The sequence below is a fragment of the Astatotilapia calliptera genome, chromosome 8, assembly GCF_900246225.1.
Source record: "Astatotilapia calliptera chromosome 8, fAstCal1.2, whole genome shotgun sequence".
In the NCBI taxonomy this organism is placed as follows: Eukaryota; Metazoa; Chordata; class Actinopteri; order Cichliformes; family Cichlidae; genus Astatotilapia; species Astatotilapia calliptera.
Window position 1 is genome coordinate 3,623,015 of NC_039309.1, and position 22,440 is coordinate 3,645,454.

Genomic DNA, 22,440 nt, shown 5'->3' on the forward strand with positions numbered 1-22,440 from the left:
CATTTAAAGCTCTTCTTGGGACGTTGGTGGTTTTTGTTAATCATCCCATCAAGCTCTAAAACACCACTGGCTGAAATCAACCCATGACAGAGTCTACACCATGTTGAACAGGTTTCACACTGTTGTACTTCTCTTCTGACCTCATCCTTACAAATTTTACTTTTTTTTTGTAAACCAAGAAATGTCAGATTTAGAGTCATCACTCCATAAAACCTGCTGCCACAGGTTTCAGTCCAGTTCTTGTGTAGTTTGGCATAGTCAGCCTTTTTCTCCCAGTTTTTGTTCCTTGGAAGCAAAATGTAAAGAAATGAGGGTTGACTCAAGACTTTAGCACAGCACTGTATACACATATATACATATTTGTGTCAGACCACACCCACTAAAATCCCCAAACCATTTCTTGGTACATCAGTAGTGTGAGTTTCCCAACAGATTATGCTGTATGGAAGCAAACACAGTGCAGTAATGTGATATTCAGACAAATATGAACATGTTTTATTTAATCAAACATCCTGATTCATTTAAATCCAGTTATAGTTGCCTTCAGCATGTAAACACCTGCAGTTCTAGACTGGCTGACATACCACAGATACTGATATGCTCCCTGAAAACTGATGGTGTGGATTACCAGTGATGACTCATTCACATGTACTGTAAACAGCTATTTCTTCACTCTACATCTAGTGGGTCAGCCAGCCAGCTGTCAACCAATCAGGACTCCTCCCTCCACTGAACAGAATAAACCCCGAGGAGGCTGCCACTCTGCAAGCACGCTCATGCAAAGCCTTCAAACTGAGCCGAGAAGCATCATGAAAACAATGAGAAGCTTTTTCCTCTGCGCGCTGGCCTTCCTGTCAGCAGCTCAGGCTGTGAGGACAATTATTTTTATCTGTTTTTATTTTTTTATTAACTCCAATTTTATGTTAGTCTTCTTTCACGAGGCTTTATTTAACTTTTTAAAATGTTTTCAGGGCCTGCTGGATGAAAGGAGAAGGCGTGAGTTAGCTTTTTCCCCCCACTCCTCCTCTTCCTCGTCTTCGTTCTCCTCGTCCTCTCAGCGTTCAGGTGAGACGCTTTTATTCATCTCCTGAGCATGAAATGTGTAATTTACTTTGGCAGCAAATAAGCAAAGCTGTATTTAGACAGCACACTTCATTCCAGGTGGAAGCACAAAGTGCTGCTCCTATGATTACCTACAATACTGTGCAAAAGTCTTGAGCCACCTGTATTTATTTATATTTTGCCAGCTTGAAAGTCAATATTTGATGTGACTTCTTGTTTTCCTCAGCACAGCCTGAACTGAATTAGCTCTCCAAGCTTAATGTAGGAGATTCAGCGCTTTTGTGTGGCTGTTGGCTGCCGTCTGTTTCATGATCCCACACTGCTTCAGTAATGTTGCATTCTGGGCTCTGTGGGAGGCCAATCCATGACTGTATGACAGGAAGAATGTGAATGTAGGTCAGTGGCTTAAGGGGCTTAACAAACAACAGCAAACATTGTCAGCTACAAAGACTGGACTGAAAACAAATGAAACAGTAGCTTTAAAATAATTAACAAAAGCAATCACTGAGCCTCCCCCCCATCAAAAAAACAAACGAACTAAAATAAATAAAATCACGCAGCAGCAGAAATAAAATGATCATTTGACCCATAAATAGAGTGCTGAAAGGTGAGTCACCTAATGTGAGTCACTGGGTCGTTCCTGTGGTTTGGAGCATACAGCAGCTTCACCTGTACTCACCTGGGAATAACCAGACAGGCTGTTCCAGATTACTTGTGGCTGGTTCACCGCTTACTCACGTATCAGAGAGATAGTGCGTGACCTGGATGTTACTGAGTCAGGTTAGGGTTAGGGTCCAGCCCAGGGTCCAGACTCCCGTTTGCCGTCAGAACTTCCTTCATTTTTGCTGACAAAGATTCAACAAAGCGCTAAAAACATTCCTCAGAGATTTAGTCCATGTCGACATGATATCATCATAGTGCAAATTTCCTGTTCCACCACATCCCAAATTTTATCTACTCGATCTGAGGATTGTGATATGGCTACTTATCCCCCTGGAGGCACTCGTTATAAGATGGGCACACTGTGGTTATAAAGGGATGGACGTGGTCAGGTAGGCGGTGAAACTGCTGTGATTGGCTGATTAGATATTTCTTCTTTCTTCTAATGAACTGGCCTGTCAGTCTTACTGCTATACCTTGTATTATATGACCTCTTATTTTCCAGCCACATTTCATAATCATAAAATATGCTGTCGATGTGGGTCTCAAAAGTGTCGTCAGCTTTCGTCTTATTTTGTAGGTGAGATTTGTCTCAACGGCGGCACCTCGGTCCCAGCGCTGATTTCTGGTGCACACCTGTTCTGTCGCTGCACTGATGGCTTTGAAGGCACACATTGTGAAACAGGTGAGCAGCTCAACAGCAAACCAAACGTTACTGATAGTTTTCAGATTTTCTAATCGCCCTCACCTGTCATACTGTCACTTCAGTAAAAGCGAGTCACTGCTATGAGGGAGTGGGACTGTACTACAAAGGCACAGCATCTAAAACAGTCAGCGGACAAACATGTTTGCAGTGGGACGAGGAGACCAGGAGGCAGTACCTGCATTTGGACATCAACGCCGGGAAGCACAACTACTGCAGGTCTGAGTTTGGATCTTTGAAGTTTCACATTCCTTTTGCAAAATGTTGGATAGTTGGAAGAAAAAAAATATCAGTGTCTCCCACTAATCAGCTGGGCTCCTTCATATTTTTAAGCGAGTGTAAAAACCACAGCACTTTATCTTCAGCTGTTCTAGCAGTCCGGCTCTTTTAATTCAGGCGTTCATCAACCATAATCTTTAATCGAATAATCTAAACACCAAACATTACAGTTCATGCTACAGATTCCAGTTTTGTGACCAACTAGTCTCAGCAATCAGAGACAGTGCTCATATCAAACCTGTCAGTGTTAGCAGAGACGGTTAGAAAATGTTTTCAGGTCTTTCATGGCCAGATTCCATCATTTATACTCCAACCATTTGCATATGTTCGTCAGGCTGGACTGTTTGTTTACTTGGATGGTTTGTTTTTTATTTTTTTTATTCAGAAATCTTCACTACAGACGTCGTCCGTGGTGTAACGTTTGGAAAAACCTGCAGCTGGTGTGGGAATACTGCGACATGCCGCTTTGCAATTTCAAGCCACGTAAGTGTGTTCTCTGATAGGACTGTTATTAAAGTCAGTGAAGCATTTTTCATTGATGGTGCATCAGTCACTGGAGCAAAAGGAGCCAAATTTATGGGGACCAGGAGGGAGAATAAAAGTCCAAAATCCACCATGGATTCAAAGTATAGGGGTTTTTCCAAATGCAGATGAAAATGTAACTGAATTCTGGAAAATTGGCAAAGAAAAAAAGCTAAATAATCTCTTATTTTGTTTAGAAGGGCATAAATATATTTTCTCAGCAGTTCTTTAAGTCTCACTCTGCTCTGGTGCTGGAGACTTTGAGACTTAGAGTATATAAAAAATCTCCAATGAGAATTTAAAAAATAACCCAGAATTTAAAGGGTTAAATGTTCTGGGAAAATCAAATCTTTAGCATTAAAAAAACCCATTTCTGTCTTATAGTTCCACCTGTGGCTTCACCTGTCCCCACCCAGCCAGAGCACGGTGAGTCCTCACTAACGCCTGTGAATCCCATTTCTCGCTTCTCTCGGCGACACTTTTAAACTTTTTTTCATTTTCCAGTTGCAGAGATGACGACATGTGGCCAGCGCACCAGAAGAAAGCAGCTGAAGATCGTTGGCGGAACAGTTGCCACTGTGGAATCCCACCCGTGGATCGCTGCCATATTTTGGCGCCCTAAATCCAAAGAGAAAGTTTTCCGCTGCGGGGGCAGTCTGATCTCCGCCTGCTGGGTCCTCACAGCTGCCCACTGCTTCCCCGACGGGTAGGAAGTGAGATCATTTACTGGAAATGCAGCAGGTGCTGAGAAATAGCTGTGACTGGACTTGTTTTGTGAATTTGTGTTTCAGAAATAACACCATAGCAGAGCGCTTCACCGTCACCCTTGGGAAAAACGCCCTGAACGAGAGCAACCCGAGCGTGGAGCAAAAATTCAGGGTGGAAAAAATCTTCATCCACGAAGGGTTTGATAATAACGAGGGGAACTTCAACAACGATATTGGTGTGAACACACAAATTAAAACATCTTTTGAAACTAAGTTTTTAATCAAGCAGAGCGTTACTCCAGCCTCACTGCCCACAGTTGCAATGCATCTGCAAGCTGCTTTGCAACCCACTTCCACCCCAGCTGTTGTTCTGTGCGTTTTACTGTCAGGTGCCAAAACAGTCAATCCACCAAATAGAAGTTTCGACAGTTAGAAATAACACTTATCTTTGACTATAATTTAAAATATGGAAAAAATATATATTTATAGCAATACGTGCTGGGGGGGTTTTTCTCAAAAAACTTGAAAAGAATGTTCCGATTTTAGTCTGTTTGCCTCTATCAGTTAATGAAATCTCAACAAAGAGACACTCATCCTTTTTTTAAAAATTAGTTTAGGGGTTAATGTCTTTTTAAAATAATACTTGGCTGCTTAACACCGAGGCTGATACTGCTTCAGATCATTTCCCATTAAAAGGGAGTTCTTCCTCCATACTCTCAGCAAGTGCTGCTCAAAGGGAATCATGTGATCAAGTGTCTCAAATGGTTAAAAGTTTGATTCCTGCCTGAGACATAAATTCCAATTGGGGTTGTGTTAGGAAGAACATCTGGTGTAAAAACTCTGCCAAAATCAAACGTGCAGCACTTTGGTGACCCCTTGTGGCTTTATTTACTTTACTATGGAAACGCTCGGACCCTAAGAAGAATCTTAAACCAGCATCCCACATTAGATGGATTTTAGGATCTAGTTACCTGACAAATTTAGTCATTCTGCAATAAGATTTTAGAATTCTCTTGAATTTCAGAGACCTTTTTCTTAAAGCTGTAATTCAATCAAAGGTGTGATTGTTGATAATTGTCTTGCAGCTCTGGTGAAGCTGAAGACCAAACTTGGTAAATGTGCTAAGGAGAGCAGCGCTGTGAGGACGGTCTGCCTGCCGCCACCTCAGCAGAGCCTGCAGCCAGGATTCACCTGTGACATTGCTGGATATGGGAAAGAAAGTCACGGTGAGGAGAGTCCTCTGAGCATTGTTCTTACATCTGACAGAAACAAACGTATATCAAGTATGTCTACACTAAAATATTACACCTGTAAGTGAAGCCTGAAGCAAATCGAACATTAACTACTTGCAGATTTATGTGTTCGATCCAATAATAACTTTTGTGCTGTTTCAAGTTGAGCTGATCTGTCCACTGAATGTTTGCACACCGGCTACAAAGTCGGGAATCATTGACACACTCTGAACTTTGTGCTCATTTTTCTTTTGTTATGGGAATATTATTGGAAGCCTTACAAAGACAAGTCACCAGCTATCAGTGTAGCAGAACAAGTGAAGGAAACAGAGGCTCATTTAAAATGCCTAATTTCTGTAACTGCAGCACATAATTATAATTATGTTCACCCTTCAGGGCTTTAACACTCCTCTTCTCTCCAGCTTTGTGGTACAGGTCTCAATACCTAAAAGAGGCTCAGGTGAACCTCCTCGCCGACAACGTGTGCCGAGGGAAGGATTATTACGATAACATGATTACTGATAACATGTTTTGTGCCGCTCGTCCCGACTGGAGTCAGGATGCCTGCGAGGTATTTGCACACGTCTGGTCTCGACTTTGATTCCAGAGGTCGGTTTGTCAGTTTCCTTCAGCGCTGCTTGTCTTTTCTTCCCCCGCAGGGAGACTCAGGAGGCCCTCTGGTGTGCGAAGTCGGAAGCAGGCTCTTCCTGTTTGGAATAATCAGCTGGGGCGACGGCTGCGCCAAAGAGCTGCGTCCCGGTGTTTACACCAGAGTGACCAATTACAACAAATGGATAGAAGCGAAGACTCACCTGGGGTCCATCACCGCTGGAGCCATGTTTCCTCAGAAATGACCTTTAAGGCCCGCCCACATGTAGAGGCATTTGCTGGAGAATATTTCAGGTTGTGGTTATGCATGTAAACCTCATGTTTTGTTTCCACTGGTTGCAGTACAAATTGTTGGTGGTGGTGCTGTTTTTATTGTTCTAGTAGTTGTATAGCAATAATATGTTTATTATTCGTGTGAACAAATCCCAAGACACAACAAAAACTGGCGGTAATTGTAGCCTACGGCCCTATATTTCGGTCTGAGATGTGGGAGTAAGCCACAGTATTAGTACAACATCAAAACATGGAGTCAGAAGACCTGTGAAGCCTTGGACTGAATGCGGTTTTCTAGCCAAGAGATGTTCAGTCAGAAAGAGATCAAACACATTTGTCAAGTGCTGTAGCTGTGGTGTAGCTTTAACACAGCCAGCGTCGGTGTAAATATGTAGCACTCCAGCCAGGTGGCCAGTCAGAGTACTGACACAGAGAGACAACCATTCACACTCAGAAACCTGTGGGAGTAAGCCACAGTATTAGTATCAACATCAAAGGTCAGAAGACCTGTGAAGCCTTGGACTGACTGCGGCTTTCCGGCCAAGAGATGTTCAGTCAGAAAGAGATAATTTGATACGTAATTTGAATGGTAACATCCATCCATCCATCTTCTTCCGCTTATCCGGGGCTGGGTCGTGGGGGCAGCAGCCCAAGCAGAGAAGTTCAGACCTTCCTCTCACCAGCCATCTCCTCTAGCTTCTCTGGGGGAACACCAAGGCGTTCTCAAGCCAGCCAAGAGATATAATCTCTCCAGCGTGTCCTGGGTCTGCAGACCCCGGGGCCTCCTCCCAGTGGGACATGCCCGGAAAACGCCCAGAGGCGCCCAGGAGGCATTCTTGTCAGATGCCCGAACCACCTCAACTGGCTCCTTTTGATATGGAGGAGCAGCCGCTCTACTCTGAGCCCCTCCAGAATGGCCAGCCACCCTTCGGAGGAAGCCCATTTCCGCCGTTTGTATCAGCGATCTCATTCTTTCGGTCACTACCCACAGCTCGTGGCCATAAGTGAGGGTAGGGACGTAGATCGACCGGTAAATTGAGAGCTTCGCTTTTACACTCAGCTCTCTCTTCACCACAATGGACCAGTACAGCGTCCGCATCGCTGCGAAACATCTTTCTGAAAATTCGGCCATTTACCATGTGGCTTAAACATAATCCAGTGCTAACCTTGGAACGGTCGCCTGGACTGCAATAACTCAAAATCTTACCAAGTATATTTGTCTTATTTCTCATCAAAATTATCTCATTACACTTAAAATAAGACACAATCAGCTACAGAGCAACATTTCAGTAAGATTTCGAGTTAACTCGAAATTTTGAGTAAAGTAAGTCAAAATTTCGAGCTACTTTTCTCAAAATTTCGAGTTAATAAGTTGAAATTTCAAGTTATAGATGCTTTTTTTGTTGTTGTTTTTTTGTGGCAGAAACGGGCTTCCATACACCTGTGACCTGATGGATGTTAGCATTAAACACAAGAGACACTAAAACACATCATGAAAAACATGATTTAAGCCCTACAACAGAATAAAAGAAACAAATATAAGAATTAACCCTTTCACACATAGTGGTCACTACAGTTACAGCTATTCAAAGGCTGTGTTCTTGTATTTGTGTCAGTGTTGATGGTATACTTGCACATAAACCACTACATTGGACACTGATGTGTCACTGCATACCCTGCTACCCACTGGTCATTTAATGTTACTGTAGATGTGTGACGTGTTTCACTGTAATTATTGTTATTATTGTTATTTTTCTTAAGCATTTTTATTCATCTTTTCATGCCTAAAGATGATTAAAAATACTTAAGTAAAAAATCCTGATTGAGGTCGTCTTAATTCATGCATGAAACGGTTAAAAGACAAATTAAACATTAAGCGGTTAAGTTAGCATAACAACACCACACAAGTACACAAGCTAACACCAGTAAGCAGTGTTACTTGCTTCACTTGTCAGTGGTTTTAATGTTGTGGCTGACTGATGTGTCTCATGCAGTAGAGTGAATACACACTCTGAGTCTCCTAATATGAAAACATGTTACTGTTTCACAAACACACGAGTAAGCAATGGGCTTCAGACTGAGTTAATGTTAGTATTAAAATGAGAATTCAACAAGTTCATTCTTATCTTAAGAGCCAGTGTTACCAGTGTTTTTGCTGGTTTTATCATCTTCCAGTCAGGTTTACCTTAGCTCAAAGTTAAGCACTTTAGAAATCACTCCTGTGCTTCTGCTAGTAAAGTGTTTTGTGTGGAAACTTTAAATCTGCTGTGTTTAAATGAAATGCTGATGTTTTTAGAAACAGAGTAATGTGTAATGCTGTGTGATGGTTATTGTGTCTGTATCTAGTCAGGTCCACACCTACTTATTCACTGGTTTCATTGTAGAAGTTAAGAAATCAAAACTATGTAGTCACACAGATACCGATGACAGACCGGGACACTATTGTTGGTGTGTTGCTCAGGTTCATGAGATCATACCTTGAATAATTTGAACACGGCTCTTCCAGTAGCTGAAACCTGTTAAAATTCAGGAATCTAAAATGCTTCATTTACACTTGCTGCAGGCTACATCCATGTGTCATACTATATATATTTTGTAATTCAAAGGTCTTCATCTTTGTTCTACACGAGGCTGAAATAAGCAGGTCTGCCCAAACCTGGTTACTGTATCATCTCGAGACATATTTTTGAATTTTTATGGATTCGTCTGCAGATTTTCTTCAGATATTTTCTTCTTTAAATGAAATAAACTTTATTTTACTGTTTTTCTAACATTATTCACTGGATATTATTGAACTTTGGGAATTTCCCTGTTGATGCAAAAACACAACTTTCTGTCTGTCAAACTTTGTTATCTTTAACATTTTCATAGATTCAATCAAAGAAACTGGAACAAATGCTGTGTTTTTCCAACAGACAGATAGTAACAAAGTGCCTAAAGATGCAATTTAAAACTGGTTCTTTGCAGATGGTGAGGGGTTATCAACCAGCGTACTCCTAGTGCTGGTCTGAAGTCTGATAAATGAGGAGCACTGCACCAAGCAGAGCATCGGCATAAAATCTTTACCAAATTAAACATCTGGATTATCAAGAATGGGATTACCTGATCGATCAGGGACCAAGTTAGCAACAACAACTGCTGGCACCAACAGGGTGCCAGTTGGTCAAAGATACAGGTGGAGGAGAGGGGGATGGCATATTTGGAACTAGTGAAAGAACATGCTGGTAGGCTCTTACATACTGTGTGTGCAAGAGCCTACTGTAGGTAGAAGGAAGTAAGGTAGGGAGTATGGCAAGCACGAAGATGCTAAGATTTGTGATCCTGAACTGCTTATCCTGAAGTGGATAAGCAGTTAAGTAAAAGGAGGTCTCAAAATAAAACAGAGCTATGATCCAGGGAATTTCCTGGACGAGCCCCCACTTATCTTACAAGCCTCTTGCATGTAAAAAGCCTAGGAGACACAGTGAGTGTAAGATAAAGTATAGGCAGTACTAACTATAGACTGAGCCTCTGAACAAACCTAACCATGTGTCAAATGAATTTATTTTACAAATTACGGTGGAGTATTTATAATTATACTACATTATTTAACATAAATAGGCAAGAAAAGAAAAAAGGAAAGAAGTTAAGGCCAGGGTCTCCAAGACCAAAATAAGCAACAAATAACCCGACTCTTTAGAGAGTAAAGAAACATATTTCTAGGTTAAAACCAAAAAATACTAAATACAGATAAACTTCCCAGCTGGCCACAAAACAGGAGAAAAATGCGCATAAACAAAAACGGTAGAGAACTCCTCATCTAGCTGCCACTAACAAGTAAAACACTTTACGGACACTTTTTACTGGGGCTATATACAAAGTTACACACAAAGATCTGAATACTGTTCAGCTGTGGCAGTCAGGTGTGAGAAACCTGGAACAGCAGCTCTCTTTCAAAAAGAGGCCAAAGTGTCAGTGAACCTAACCCAGGGGTCCCCAATCCCAGTCCACGAGGGCCGGTGTCCCTGCAGGTTTTAGATATCACCCTGGATCAACACACCTGAATCACATGATTAGTTCATTACCAGGCCTCTGAAGAACGCCAAGACATGTTGAGAAGGTAATTTATCCATTTAAATCAGTTGTGATGGATCAATATAAACATATTTAAAACCTGCAGGGACACCGGCCCTCGTGGATTGGGACTGGGACCCCTGACGTAACCGATTTAAATTTAAATTGAAACACTGGTTTGAATCAGAGCTCCTGTGGTTGGCGTCGTGGTGCAGTGGGAACGATTTTACACCGGATGATCTTCTGCCACCTTTCCTATATGATCTAGCTTTGAACTGGAATGAGAGTACACTGGTGTGTCCCCCCCCTCCAGTGGATGAATTAATGGATATAGTATAAAGTCATTAAAGTTCATAGAATGAGTGTCAGGAACACTGCAAACATGATCAATTATCATTTAAAAAAACTTCTTACTTCAGGACTTTATACACACAGTGACCACAGGATGGTGCTACACACACACACACACAAATAAGACTGGCAGCAACGCAATTATCATTTATCAGCCGTCCACCTGCCTTCCTGTGTATTATAATCAAATACATAGCTATGTAACCTCCAACTGCATACAGAGAAACTCAATACAAGTCAGCATTAAAACAACTCTTCTAATACATATCGATTATAGGAACGTTAAAAAAAGACTATTAGTACAGATTTCCTATTATAGAACAATAACCATTTATGAAACTTTTTTCTGGTGAAAGCACTACATGTTCATGTGTCACACCTTATCAGTCATTCAAAGAACGCAACATCTGGGGCTCAAGGTGTCTCCTGAAATCTCCAACAGGCTCATTTTTTAGTTTAGCATTCGCTTCCATATAGCAGACCTGCTATAGGCCTCACCTTCGCTATTTGAAGTCACTGAACTGAACCTCACAACTCTGCTTGTGCTGTGTTTTACTGACAGTTCAATAGATCTGTGCTTCTTTCAGATATTTTAGTTCTAGTTTTAATGTTTTTATTAGTTTGTCCTTTAATTAGGTCACACTTGTCTCGGTGCGCTGCAGTGTTAGTTTAAAATAGTTGATAGGTTCTTTTACTATCTTAAATCCAGTAGTCCCACCAGTGGTGACCGCCCCACTGTCTGTCTGTGGTAGAAAACTTAAGAAAAGACATACATGGTAATCGGAGCACTAGGTGCAGTGACTCCCAAGCTAGGCGAGTGACTCCAACAGATCCCAGGAACAACAAAGGAGATCTCTGTCCAGAAGAGCGCAGTCCTAGGAACATCTAAGATACTGTGCAGGACCCTCAAGCTCCCAGGCCTCTGGTGGAGGAGCTTGAAGGATAGCCTGCCCGCAGGGGTGGGCGGGGAACTTTTTTTAAAAATTGTTTTTACTAAAGCCGCATGTATTTATAGTCCTGTTGCTCTTTTTTTTTTGTCATTTACCATTTCTTTTTGGTCACTTTGTGCTCCATTTCTATTTGGTTCTCATTGTTTGTCTTATTTGTACTTTTGCATGTTTATGCAGTAATTCTGCTTTTGTATTGTCATTCTGCAATTATTTGTTGAGTCACAGCAATCTGTAATACCTCTTTGTGTTTTTAGTCATAATATGTCTGAATGTGAACTGCTGGGCTGGTAACTTTTCTGCTTTCTCACTTCCAGTTTTTGCATGTTGGGACAGGCTGCGGATTCAAACATCAAGGACAAACAAATATTTAAACATCCAGACCTTTAAAAAAGGGTGTGTTGAATTCATTTGTGTCCATGAATCATGAAACTGTTGCAAGAATGTTAAATCTCCTGTGAAGAGACAGACTGTGGAAACCCCCCCCCAAAGAAAAGCAGAATTTCATGTCAGCTGCAAAGATAGACCGGTTCAGGTGGTTTAAGGATCGTGAGGTTTTGGGTGCAACTCTGCACTCGTTACCAGACTCGCAGGTACATGTGAAGTGATCACATACTGTTTGATTGAAAGCAGAGAGAAAGAGAAAGGCACACCCACTTAACTGAAGCTCATGTGTTAGGTGTGACAGAGAGGGCGTGACTTTAAACTCATCTCCAAATCGAAGTCCGACCTGTTTTCAGAGGACTCTCTGCCATCCTGTGTGTGTCACCTAACGCGAAGTAAGTGCTCATTTCTGCAGGTGTTTTTGTCAGTTTGTGAAATTAGTGAATACAGATATTTAATAGTGACTTTTTGGCTATATGTAATGTTTCGTGTTTACTTCATCTTCAGTTCATATTCCAGTGTTTATTTCAGCAGGACAGCTAAAACATTTCATGACAGAGCTTTGCTGCACTTTGCACGGCTCACACCTGTTTTTCTTGTAGCCGTTACCAGCAGTCGTCACCATGGCTGAAAATGCAGAGGCCCACTCCACCACTCTTACCACCAATCGCAACATCACCATGGAAATCACCAACATCACCACCGCCTACTGCCTCGTCAACCCAAAGTAACACAGCCCAAACTATTTCTCTTTTACTCCAGCATAAAGTTTTTGATTTCTTTGCTTATGTAAGAGAGCATTTATTGTTTGCAGTTAAACAAAAAAAAAGACATTTATCTTTTAAAATTTCAATGCCCGTGTGATGCAAAATTATCAAAAGTCAGACAAAAAGACCTGTCTATCACTCTTTAACACAAGTTATTTCTGCCATCCATCATTTGTTACTTTGTATCCTTGTGGTTTCTTGTGTCTGCATTTTAATTGTAACCAATATTTTTTTACTGATGTGTAAAAAATGGCCAGAATGATATTTGCAGTTGATGAGCTTGCACCACCTCCAGCAGTGCCAGTGTTAAATGTCTGATGGCATCAACAGTCAGGAGGATATTGCACAGTTGACTGTTTTTACATCGAGGAGCATTAATAAACCTTTGATCGTTTCCTCTGCCCTCCTTCCTTTCAGGGTTCACATGGAAAGCGGCTTCGCCCACAGCCCTCCGCAGCCCACCGTGCGCACCACTAAGACAGAGGTGTGCTCTTTCACCAAGGATGACAACACAGCATCAGGTGCTGCGGGTGTGCTGACCTATGACCTGTTTGACATGCGCAGCCGCCGCTGCGATGGCATTGTGGCCATCATGTTCTCCGTGCCGTTCGACTACAACTTCTACAAGAACTGGCTCGGCGTGGGCGTCCTTGATAAATCGAAAGCTGTCGACAGCAAGTTGTTCAACTACATGTACAACGACAAGAACTGCAGCGACTTTGTCCGCTACGAGGCCAAAGGCTCAGGGCTGGTGTTCAGAGGCAAGACGGTGGATGTGAGGGCATGTATGTCCGATGAGGGCAAAGCTATTGTTAAACTGGAGCTGTATGACAGGATGGGCTAAAGAGTCTGGTTGTATTAGGTGTGAGAATAAAATGTTCGCAAACAAATGTGTCGAGTGTATTTGCTGATATTCCTGAAAACCAAAGTGCAAGTTGTCATCCTTATGGTTTAGAGGTGCTTTAAACAAATAAAAAACAATTCAACTGACTTGTTGTCCTCTGTGTTTCTTTGTTCAATCTAAAAATAAATTGTTGGACATGACTTCAAATGTTTGCATGCAAAAGTGAATAAAAATGTAGCTAATCATTCTCAACCCTTAACCCAGCCTGTGACTTGTCCCACTATTTTCCAGTTATTTACTGAGGAATTTCTTCTAAAGTTTAAGTTCACTGCTGACAACACTTCCTGCTTACTAATGGTACGACGGAACAAAAGAGTATAAAACTGCAAAAAATACTATAAGTATTTTAAAATAATGAGTGTTTTAAAAGAGAGGAAAAGGGAGTTGGGATCATCATTAGTTCTTCTCAAATTGTAGTCTTTACTTTTATCTTACTATCTAACTTATTATCTCATCCTTAAGACATCGTTTTCACTGTTGTGAGCCATTGTTATGAAGCTAATATAAAAGTTTTCAAATGATATAGTATTGAATAAGTGTCCTAACCTCCTCAAAAGTATTAAGGATGCATGCTTTATTCTAGAGCATCCTAATCTCTAATCTAAATGCTATTTCCCTGTAAAATCATCAGATGTTCATCTCTGACATGCTGCTCCTGTAATCTGCTCTGGACAGTCACACAAATACAGGCCACTAACATTACCCTGCTGTGGTATTTTGTTTGGTCATTGCATGTAATTTTATTGAGTTATTTAATATATCTTTTTAATAAGTTATGTTTAATGTTTAGTGCCTATGGCCACGGTGTATCACATCTTTTCTTATCTTGACAAGGATGAATAACTCTTCCTGTTCTTCCAATGGGATTACACAGTAATATTAGGAGTGCAGGGTCTATTATAAAGTATTATAACCTCTCCTTATTGGAATTTTTAAAGTTTAAAGTTAATTTTCTTGTTGGTTTGGATTGGGGAATAGGTTATTCATCAACCTTTCAACAGACATGTTTCAAACTGTCTAAGCCCTCTGCAGAGACGAAGCATGTTTGTTTCCTCATGCAGACAATGGAAAAACAAAATCACAGACCCAGAAAGAAAAGGTGTAGTGCAGAAAAATCCCACAAACCTCAACAAACCAGTTCGTAGTTTCACAAATTGACAGCAGTGTGAGAACAAAAAGACTACAGTTATCCTGTGCTGTTATTGTTAGCTACACCCTTTGCTTTACACCTCTGCAGACATGCGATGGGAAGCAACATGGGAGGTGGATGCATGCTTATGGGTGGAGACACCTTTGGGTGCAACGCATTCCCCAACGAGACTCATGTAAGAGCTGAACTCAGTGTCTCAAATCTGTCCAAGCACGAGTCAGCTACGTACCAGTGATCCCGACAGGTAAGACGCTTCATTCCTGCTCAGTTATTTGAGGGTTTCAGATGGATTTGCATTTTTATTTCAATTGGTTAAACTCATTCACAGATCTGCAGTTTACACTTCTGTTCTGTCTGTCACAGCCTTTACAAGCCACACCATGAGTGAATCTGCAGAAGCTTTGGCTGCCGCTGTCGAAAGCCGAAGGAACGTCACCATAGAGATCACTAATCTCACCAACAACTACTGCCTGATTGACCCTAAGTATGTCCAAAATAAATACACTTTTGCTCACTTTGTCTGTACAGATTAAAGTTAGAATATGCTTTACGTGCAGCTTGACAAATATCCAGTTAGGAAAATTCATTTTCAAATTTTGCTTCCTGCTTTCATTTTTTCCTCACTTTTGCTGCTGTTAAAAATTAAAGGCTTTTCCTGGAAAGTGGCAGCTGCCGCAGCCCCCCACAACCGACTGTACGTCCACAAAAGACTGAAGTGTGCAACTTCGGCAAGGGCAAAGCCAAAGCCACTGGGGCAGTGGGCGTGCTGACCTACGACCTGTTCAAGAAGGAGCTCAACAGAGCCGATGAGACACTCGCTATAATGTTCTCTGTGCCATATGACTATAACATGTACAAGAACTGGTTTGCCTTGGGAATCTACAAGAAGGGCAAAGAGTGCAATGAGAGCCTGTTCAAAGAGATGTATTACAACAAAGAGCAGGTGGGATTCGTGCGGGTGGAGGCCAAAGGCTCCGACCTCACCTTTGAGGGCGGGAGCCTGGACATCAAGGGTACCATGTCCCCCCTGGGCAGGGCCATCATGAAGGTGGAGATCTGGGACAAGCTCTTCACTCCCCACATGCAGCAATCTTACTGAGTTGTTGATTCATGTTTGTCAGAGTAAACCTGCTTGAAACACCACCGTGTAGCCAATTGTACACCTGTGCTACTGTATTACCTGTAAATGCAATAAATTCTTACTAGTCTGATGTGATAAAACACAAGTGTCAGTGATCATTTGACATGAAATACACACAACGACACACCAGTTGGGTTTAACTTGTGGAGCAGGTGACTGAGTCTGTTACTCATTACTTTGATTGGGGCATGAAGTACAAACAAAACCAGCAGGTTTGGGAAGTAATTCATTACAGTTACTCAAGTACTGTGTTTGAATATAATTTTAAGAGTCAAGCTTTATATTTTTAATCATCTGTGGAATTTTACAACATTTTGATTCAGACAGTGGAAGCTGATTTAGGACACAAACACTGCAGCAATGAAAATCTTTTCTATATTGATTTATTATAGTTTCTGTCATTTGCAGGTGCACATATTAACACATACTATGTGCTGTTAGATAAATCGGATATACTTTATGCACCCAAAAGGGAAAATTAGGACATTCCAATTTCTCAATAGTAAAAAATAAAAGAATAATACGTAGTAATATAGATGTTGCATGTAAGAGTTGGAGTCATTGCCACTTTTTCCTTTGGGGCAAAGATATAGAAGTTATAGATCAGGTTATGAAAAGTTTTCTTTGATACTTCAAGTATATTTGGCTAACAAAACATCTGTGCTCTACTTTGGTAGGAATGTGCATTGTTGTTTAGTACCTGAGTAGTTCTTACACCACTGATCATTATTAGTTATTTAGTGAATCAGAATCAGAATATGAATTAGTTTGATACATACATACAACTTCAGCCGAAATGTGGAGCTACATGTATTGCACAAGGACACCACCTAGTGGTTTAAAGTGTTTTGTGCATACTTGAACTCAGCGGCAGCGCGTTGTGTATGAGTCATTTCAGTAGTGGTCATTAATATTTGCACTTTGTGTTATTCTCCTCACAGAAATGTGTATATAACAGCATTTATGTATCATTTATGTATTTTCTGTGAGGTCTGATCCGGTGCACTGCTCATAAAACACACTAACAACAGTATTGAATCTGTCCTTCAAGTACATCTCGAGTGTTTCCAGGGACATATTTCTCACATCATATCCCCTGAATTGTTTCTTAACCGTCTTATCAACAGGCACAATCTCCTCGCTGCTGTTGGGGTCGTTGCGTCCGATGCCCGCGTACGTGGGAAAGGCGTTGGTTAGCTCTTTTGGAAGACTTTGGTTGTACTTTGGACAGCAGTAGGCAGACCACATATACTCAGGCACCGCCACGCGGTGATTCTTGAGCCAGTGCTCGTCATTGCGGTAGGGGATGATGCCCGTCACGACGTAGGCATCTCCGAGACAGTAGGTTGCTAAGGTGTGATTCACACTGTGCTCCAGAAGTTCCCAAGGCCCATCATTAGAACCTTTCTTTTGGGGAACCACGTTGGTGAGGGTGAAGGTGGATGAGCGGGTGTCGTGGCTCATGTGGTGGAGGCTGGGGTTCAAGTGGCCACGGGAGTAGGTGGAGTTGATGTAGTCCAGCTGCACTGCCTGGCTCTCCACAATGTTCTGATCCAGAGGGCCTGGGGGGAACTGTTCCATGTTGCCATCTCCCCCTGGGTAGGCTAGCTGTTTATCAGCAAAGGAAGAAACGGGGTTTTATTACAGACTTTACACTTCACTGATTTCACAAATGACTTTAAGCTGTTCGGCTAAAATGTTGTCGACACTCCTAAAGCTGCATTTGTACTATTATCAGCAATGCTTCAATGGAAGTACCAGGACTATGCTTTAAACTTAACCTCCCGGTCATTACCAGTCCACCTACGGTTGAGAGGGATTTGTCCTAGCCTCATGCTAAATAAGCAAATATTCACAAAATAAAAGATGCTAAGTTATGAAGTTTATTTTGGCATTGCCACTTGATACTGCCTTTAGTCCAAGACTATAAACATGTTTTCAGTGTGGCCTTCACTTATATGTCACTTTTTTTTACTCTGGGACTAGACAGGACATCAAGCAAGTGTCCTGTTAAAAATCCTTAAACTGACCAATCTGCAGAAATGAGCAGAAAGCTAAAACTCCACAAGTTGATTCTGTTCATCTGGATGTAGCGTTTTCAGTGAGAGAAATGTTTCTTCACTCATCCAAGTGACTTCTTCAGTCTCAGCTGACTGCAGGTTTCCCCAATCTTATAAACAGTACATTTGCATAATGACTGAAACCAGCCCACTGAAGAAACAATGGGCTGGGAGGTCCAGCCCTTTGTTTCTCCCACTGAAAACGCTACATCCAGATGAACAGAATCAACTTTTGGAGACGCAGAATGCTAAGGGTTTTTGCACAATGTCAGCGTCCTAATTAGAGAAACTACAGAAGCATTGCTTTATATTATTATCATTGCTGTATTTACTAAAGTAAGATCGTTTTTTTTCTAGAAGCAGGTGTAAAAACGTATTTTACATGTTTAGCTCCAATTGCTCCTTCTCATTGAGAAGTGCTCTTGCTAGTGCCCCCTGCTGTTTGTCTGGATAAACTGCAGCCCATTTCTGTACATTCAGAAGTGTGAAATGCAAAGCAGATCATCACACTGAAATCAAAAGTGGGGACATAAATTAGGCAAATAGAGTCACAATTTCATTTCCGCCTTTGACTAATCAGAGGAGCAGGGGGGTTTCCGTTTAGGGTGGAGGAGTGGGGTATCTCCTGCTGCACATGTGGCGCTTACTATGTTTATCGTCCAAAGAACTTTCAGGCTTTTCGTCATTTTATTAGTTGGGATGAGAAATCTTAACACTTTTATTTATTCATATCACACGGCCTTTAACAGGATGTCGTGGAAAGTTTTCTTGATATAAACAGTCAAAGGGTTACAACCACCACCCCCACTTCCTTACAGTCTCACATATTGAGCCAGTGTTGGATATTTTTGACATTATAAAAGCGAGAAAGTGTCCTACAAGAAATATGCGGCACAAAAAAAGAAAAAAAAGAAGTGTTATATCCCCTTTCAACCTGTTAACTGTACCGTAAAACAGATATGGCCCAAAGGTTTGGAAGTAGCACAAAATTTGAGTTTCAAACACTTTAACACTTCAGTTTTTATTCATTTATTTCTCTTTATTCACGTTTTTAGTATGGCCAGTCCTCAGAAAGCGATCAGTTTGCAGCACTGATTGAGGCAGGATCAATCAGGGTTTACCCTTGACACAGATCTCAGCTGTGCCACTGAAAAGTGTCCTGTTAAAAATCCCTAAACTGACCAATCTGCAGAAATGAGCAGAAAGCTAAAGCTCCACAAGTTGATTCTGTTCATCTGGATGTAGCGTTTTCAGTGGGAGAAACGTTTTGTCACTCATCCAGGTGACTTCTTCAGTCTCAGCTGACTGCAGGTTTCCCCAATCTTATAAACCGTACATTTGCATAATGACTGAAACCAGCCCACTGAAGAAACAAGGAGAAAGGTCAATACTGCAAATGCTGACTGTTTGCATTAATTTGCTTTATTTGTCAGTAAAAGTTTGACTTTTGGCCTTGACTTTGCTGCAAGTGAAAATAGGATTAGATAAGCGTACAAAGAGCTTCACATAACATAACAAAAACAAACTTCACAAGAGGAAGTTGGGAAAAGCAGCATTCAAATGAAATATTTGTTCTTCTGCTTCCCACTCCAACTCTACCAAACCATCACAGTCATTTTATTTTGCCTTCCCCATTTAACTCTTGTGTGACTCTTATATTTTGGGGTTTTACAGTGGAACACACATTTTGTGTGTATTCCAGTAAATTTTATCAAATTTCTCCTTGTGGGACAATTAAAGGATTTACCAAGTCATCTTTTATCTCGTTCAAACATGCAGTGTCAAAAATATTGTGTACCAGCCAGCGCTATAGTAATTATGTCAACAGTCAACTTCCTCCCATAAACCAAATTCCTCTTGACGCACATGCTCGACAATCACATGATTTTCGCTGGCATGTCAACACACTTGGAGCGGTTAACAGTTCTGAGACGTGAAGTGTGCGGCGTGTTTGCACGCAGAGCTGACACAGCACAAAGTCTAAGTTCTGCTTAAACTCGGTTTTTTTCTTTTAGTTTAGTTTAATTTTTGTGTTTTGTGTTTTGTTTTTGTTTTTTACTTTGGCCTGTTTCCATTCCAGCTTCAATAATCACCATGATGCATGCTATCTATTACTTTTGTTGTTCTTTTTAATATAAACACACACGGATTATTCAAACTCTCACCTGTGGCTCAAACTTCCAGGATGCTGAGGGTCTCTTTCCCGCAGGTACTGTGTACAAATAGGCGGAAAACCAGGGCGAGCGGCGGGGTCGGCTGTACAGGGTGGCGAACCGATACTTGTTGATAAAACGCTGGCAGATCGGCGTCCCTGCCAGACCCTTAGGGGGCCAAGACCTGTAAAAGAACTGCAGGCACGGAGTGAAGGTCCCGACATCCGCAGCGCACAGCGAGCAGCCTGCAGCAAAGAGCAGGGCGAGCAGAGCGCACAAACGAGGCATTTTACCGGTGGCGAAGCGAGTCTCTTTAACCTCCCAGAGCCTTTTCATACATTCACACAAAGACGCGATGCCCGGAATCCACTCGTGGTTTTTCCCTTTAGATCAACACGTGACCTCCTTAAAGCAGAAACAGTTTCAGTGATAAAAAAAGAAGTAAATAGGATTACAGAATCTGTCCACCGTGTCAGCGCCATCTCAGTAAATTCCAGCTGATGTAGAACATCTGTTCAACCATGTCAGCGTTTATTTGTGACGTTGTATTTAACAAGAAGTACAAAAAATAAAAATAAAAAACATCCATAAAAGCGTAAATTAAAATAAGAACACGAAACACCTCATTGCTTTACACAGGTAGAGAATAGTTTTAAGTGTGTCTGGGTTGGAGGTATGGGATGTTGGATTGGCACATCAAAAAAAAAAAAAAAAATTTAGAACAAATTTTAAAGTCTCATTAGAGCCACCATCACACAGTAGAAACAACAGTTAACTTTACTTTGCAAAGAAATCAACAACTCCTCAAGACAGCAAGTGATTGATGTGTAATGATCAGCTCTTCATAGTGATAAACGTAAATATTTTATGGAGTGAGCCCAGTCTGCAGCAGGGACTGCAGGTGTTAAAGAGCAGCTGTATTTGACCCCGTGGGAATCAAAATGGCTCTTGTCATGGCTGACTGAGCACCTTGGGCACTATTCTGTGAAAGTCTGAAAAGAAACCTTAAAAAGTCGGGCCAGGTCTCATTTACATTTCACTTTCAGCAACAGACAAGAGTGGATGGACACAGATTACCTTGACCTTATTAATGCTGTGAGCTGCTCAGTTATAAGATCATCCAACCAAAGCATCAGCATCAGCATTCACTGTCAAATGAGGACAAAATGATCAACCTTTCCAATGAAGAGCTTCGTTAATTGATAAAATATTTTCAACACAGCACTTCTAAAAATACTTCAATAATTTGTATTTATTTATACACAATACCAGAATTATTTCAGAAAAACAAAAACTACCATGATCAATATAATCAGGCCTCAGGAGATTGAACCATGGCAAAAACCACTGCTGTTCAATGATGCGCTTTGACTTGGTAATGTTCAAAGCCAGTCTGAGCGTTACCTAAAAATGTTCTCACAGAATAAAAAACCCACCAAGGGTTTGGGCTATAACATTAAAAAGCTTTATGCCAAAAACAAAAGACATCAGTTTAGACTCAAGAAAAAGAATCGTTGACATCCACAAAGCAGAAAATAGATATTGTAACGATGGTTAAGTGTTATTGTACAGTGACATGTTGGTGATCTCTTCACACTGTTGTTGTTCCCTTAAGATTCATGTTTGGTTGTGGTACAGGAAGGGGAGGGGGGACCTGGTTTTTTTTGTGTGTGTGTGCCAGGCTGGAGAGAGGAGCTGTACGAGGGCGCTCTCCCCGGAGTTAGCAACCCGCTTGCTTATGTGCGGAATAAACGGACAAACTGAGACCCAACCGTCTGGTTCTTGTGAACGTTACAATATATAAAATTATCTCAGTCTTTCCAAGTGTCAAGAACTGAAATAAGATGTATCAAAATCAAGAGCCACATAGTACAGAACACACCTGGCAGCAGTGCTTTAAGTGGGCCGGTACGCGCCGGTGTTCCAGATCAACTGGCGTTTAGATCAACTGGCGTTGGTCGAACAGATGTGTGGCAGTCTTGCGTTTCAGGAGCTCCTACCGACAAACCAGCAAAAAAACGCCAAATGTGTCATCTGTGACACTTGTGAGGTTGTCTCAAACACACTCCGTCAGTCTTGATGCTGTTGAACAACAAAATGTTTAAAATGTGGCGAGTTTACCTGGTGATATCCTCATGCGCGACTCGATCGCGAAAACAGCAAACAAGTAACACCACGCCGTTGTTGTTCACAGGACAGCAAGAGTAAACGATCGGGAGACTCTTGTCGTCGTTATCGTTCCACTCGCACGGTTTATTTCACCGAATTCAGCGTTTTTGCTCCACAACTAAAGCGAGCAGTTTGCTCTGTGCACCAACATGGAGTCGAGTCAACCAGCGCCACCTCTGGCCAAGTGCCACAGCCTACAGCCAGATCAACTGGTGACACACATCTGCAGCACGTTTGAATTCGTGTCATGCACATTTGTACCTTTCAATTGTGTCTGTTTGTGCGTCATGCAAATAAACCTTTGAAATGATATC

The 22,440-nt window shown here is 41.5% G+C and overlaps 4 protein-coding genes across 4 annotated transcripts; 3 read left to right on the top strand and 1 right to left on the bottom strand.

The window, feature by feature from the left end:
• The first annotated feature begins 742 nt into the window (after nt 1-742).
• On the top strand, nt 743-6,797 carry plaub (plasminogen activator, urokinase b). The gene is made up of 11 exons (XM_026177636.1): nt 743-869; nt 972-1,065; nt 2,303-2,407; nt 2,491-2,644; nt 3,090-3,187; nt 3,611-3,652; nt 3,731-3,932; nt 4,018-4,169; nt 5,019-5,159; nt 5,588-5,736; nt 5,825-6,797. The coding sequence occupies exons 1-11, from the start codon at nt 777-779 to the stop codon at nt 6,017-6,019; spliced, it is 1,425 nt and encodes a 474-aa protein (XP_026033421.1). The 5' UTR covers nt 743-776; the 3' UTR covers nt 6,020-6,797.
• A 3,317-nt stretch (nt 6,798-10,114) lies between these two features.
• Nucleotides 10,115-13,539, top strand: LOC113027853 (bryoporin-like). Its single transcript, XM_026177680.1, has 5 exons — nt 10,115-10,146; nt 11,716-11,991; nt 12,078-12,177; nt 12,385-12,509; nt 12,967-13,539. Exons 4-5 carry the CDS (start codon nt 12,406-12,408, stop codon nt 13,391-13,393), a joined length of 531 nt encoding a protein of 176 aa, XP_026033465.1. The 5' UTR covers nt 10,115-10,146; nt 11,716-11,991; nt 12,078-12,177; nt 12,385-12,405; the 3' UTR covers nt 13,394-13,539.
• A 1,203-nt stretch (nt 13,540-14,742) lies between these two features.
• On the top strand, nt 14,743-15,824 carry LOC113027882 (DELTA-stichotoxin-Hcr4a-like). The gene is made up of 3 exons (XM_026177702.1): nt 14,743-14,847; nt 14,967-15,087; nt 15,252-15,824. The coding sequence occupies exons 2-3, from the start codon at nt 14,984-14,986 to the stop codon at nt 15,700-15,702; spliced, it is 555 nt and encodes a 184-aa protein (XP_026033487.1). The 5' UTR covers nt 14,743-14,847; nt 14,967-14,983; the 3' UTR covers nt 15,703-15,824.
• A 321-nt stretch (nt 15,825-16,145) lies between these two features.
• On the bottom strand, nt 16,146-21,188 carry LOC113027821 (endonuclease domain-containing 1 protein-like). Its single transcript, XM_026177641.1, has 2 exons — nt 19,970-21,188; nt 16,146-17,352 (listed from the first exon to the last, which is right to left on the bottom strand). The coding sequence occupies exons 1-2, from the start codon at nt 20,291-20,293 to the stop codon at nt 16,717-16,719; spliced, it is 960 nt and encodes a 319-aa protein (XP_026033426.1). The 5' UTR covers nt 20,294-21,188; the 3' UTR covers nt 16,146-16,716.
• Between the last annotated feature and the right edge of the window lie 1,252 nt (nt 21,189-22,440).